This window comes from Cydia fagiglandana, chromosome 2, assembly GCF_963556715.1.
Source record: "Cydia fagiglandana chromosome 2, ilCydFagi1.1, whole genome shotgun sequence".
In the NCBI taxonomy this organism is placed as follows: Eukaryota; Metazoa; Arthropoda; class Insecta; order Lepidoptera; family Tortricidae; genus Cydia; species Cydia fagiglandana.
In genome coordinates, this window is record NC_085933.1 from 16396828 (window position 1) to 16398014 (window position 1187).

General features: G+C 48.4%; 1 protein-coding gene across 1 annotated transcript; it reads right to left on the minus strand.

Annotated features, from left to right (window-relative positions):
- LOC134671974 (uncharacterized) lies at positions 1–1184 on the minus strand. The gene is made up of 3 exons (XM_063529862.1): positions 1029–1184; positions 410–499; positions 1–289 (listed from the first exon to the last, which is right to left on the minus strand). Exons 1-3 carry the CDS (start codon positions 1162–1164, stop codon positions 42–44), a joined length of 474 nt encoding a protein of 157 aa, XP_063385932.1. The 5' UTR covers positions 1165–1184; the 3' UTR covers positions 1–41.
- Between the last annotated feature and the right edge of the window lie 3 nt (positions 1185–1187).

Consider the following 1187-nt stretch of genomic DNA (forward strand, 5'->3'; position numbering starts at 1 on the left):
ATTACTTAACTCTAAATGATCCTGGGTGGGAGTAGGATTGTTTATCTGTCAGGTATCGGCGCGATGGCCGGCGGTGGGGACTCCATGCTAGTGCCGGTAGTGGCGGTATCGTCGCTGAGGGTGGCGCCATCGCTGCCTGACGCCAGCGACCCGCCGCGCGCGCCGCCCGCGCTGTTGTCCGCCAGCAGGGCCGCGGGCGACGTCGCCGCGGGGAATACGGTGCCCCGCCCGCCGCCACTCGGCAGCTCCTTGCATAACTTCGCCATCGCTGTTGCACTGTCCCTCACCACTGCAACCATACACAAATAAGAGTTATCGAGATGTTACCCTCTGACTAGTACGGTACTTATAAAATCGTTGAAATCGTGATGTATTTAATTGTTTGACAAGGTGTAAATATTTTACGTACCTGGCTGCACGGGGTATGCGTCGGTGCGCGCGGGCGTGGTTTGAGCGCGAGAAACAGGTGCACCACATAATGATTCGTGCTCCGAAAGTTCTGTAATTAGCGTTATCAAGGCAATAAAAGATTCGTAAGTATGGGTCAAACAGATCACTGTGTTACGTTCTTTCCTGTAGACATACACAAGAGTTAAGGGCTATAAAGGTTAATTTTCTTATTTAACCCTTACCCACGTAAAAAGGTCCTCCTTTTATTTACAGGACTATGATAAAATCATTACTTACATGCCCACAAGCTGTTAACTATTGCCCACAGGAGAGAAAACTAGCGTGTTCGCGCGAACTGTACATTTTTCTCTTGGCCCGAGGTAGGTATATGACATTAAACCATGAAAACTTTCACCCTCCTTTGAGTCTTAACCTTGGGCCATATAATAAATTACAGTCACCGAGTTGTAAGACTTGTAAGGTCTCCTATATAGGTAATCTACGATTTACCAACCCTTTATAATTATAGTAAGTTAAAGATAAAGATACTGTCCCAACAATTTTATTTAAACAGTCGAAATATCACACAGATCATATCCCATAACATGATTAGGTTAGGTTCAACTCCAGTTACTGACCATTGATCTTCTTGATGCAGAAGTAGAGGAAGTAGCAGCACAGCATAAGCAGCAGCAGCGCTACTCCGGCCAGGGCCACGAAGTAGGCCGTCTGCGAGGGAGGCCGGGAGGGAGGCACGCCGCCGCCGCGCCCCATCTTGACGCTAGATTTGCTAGACT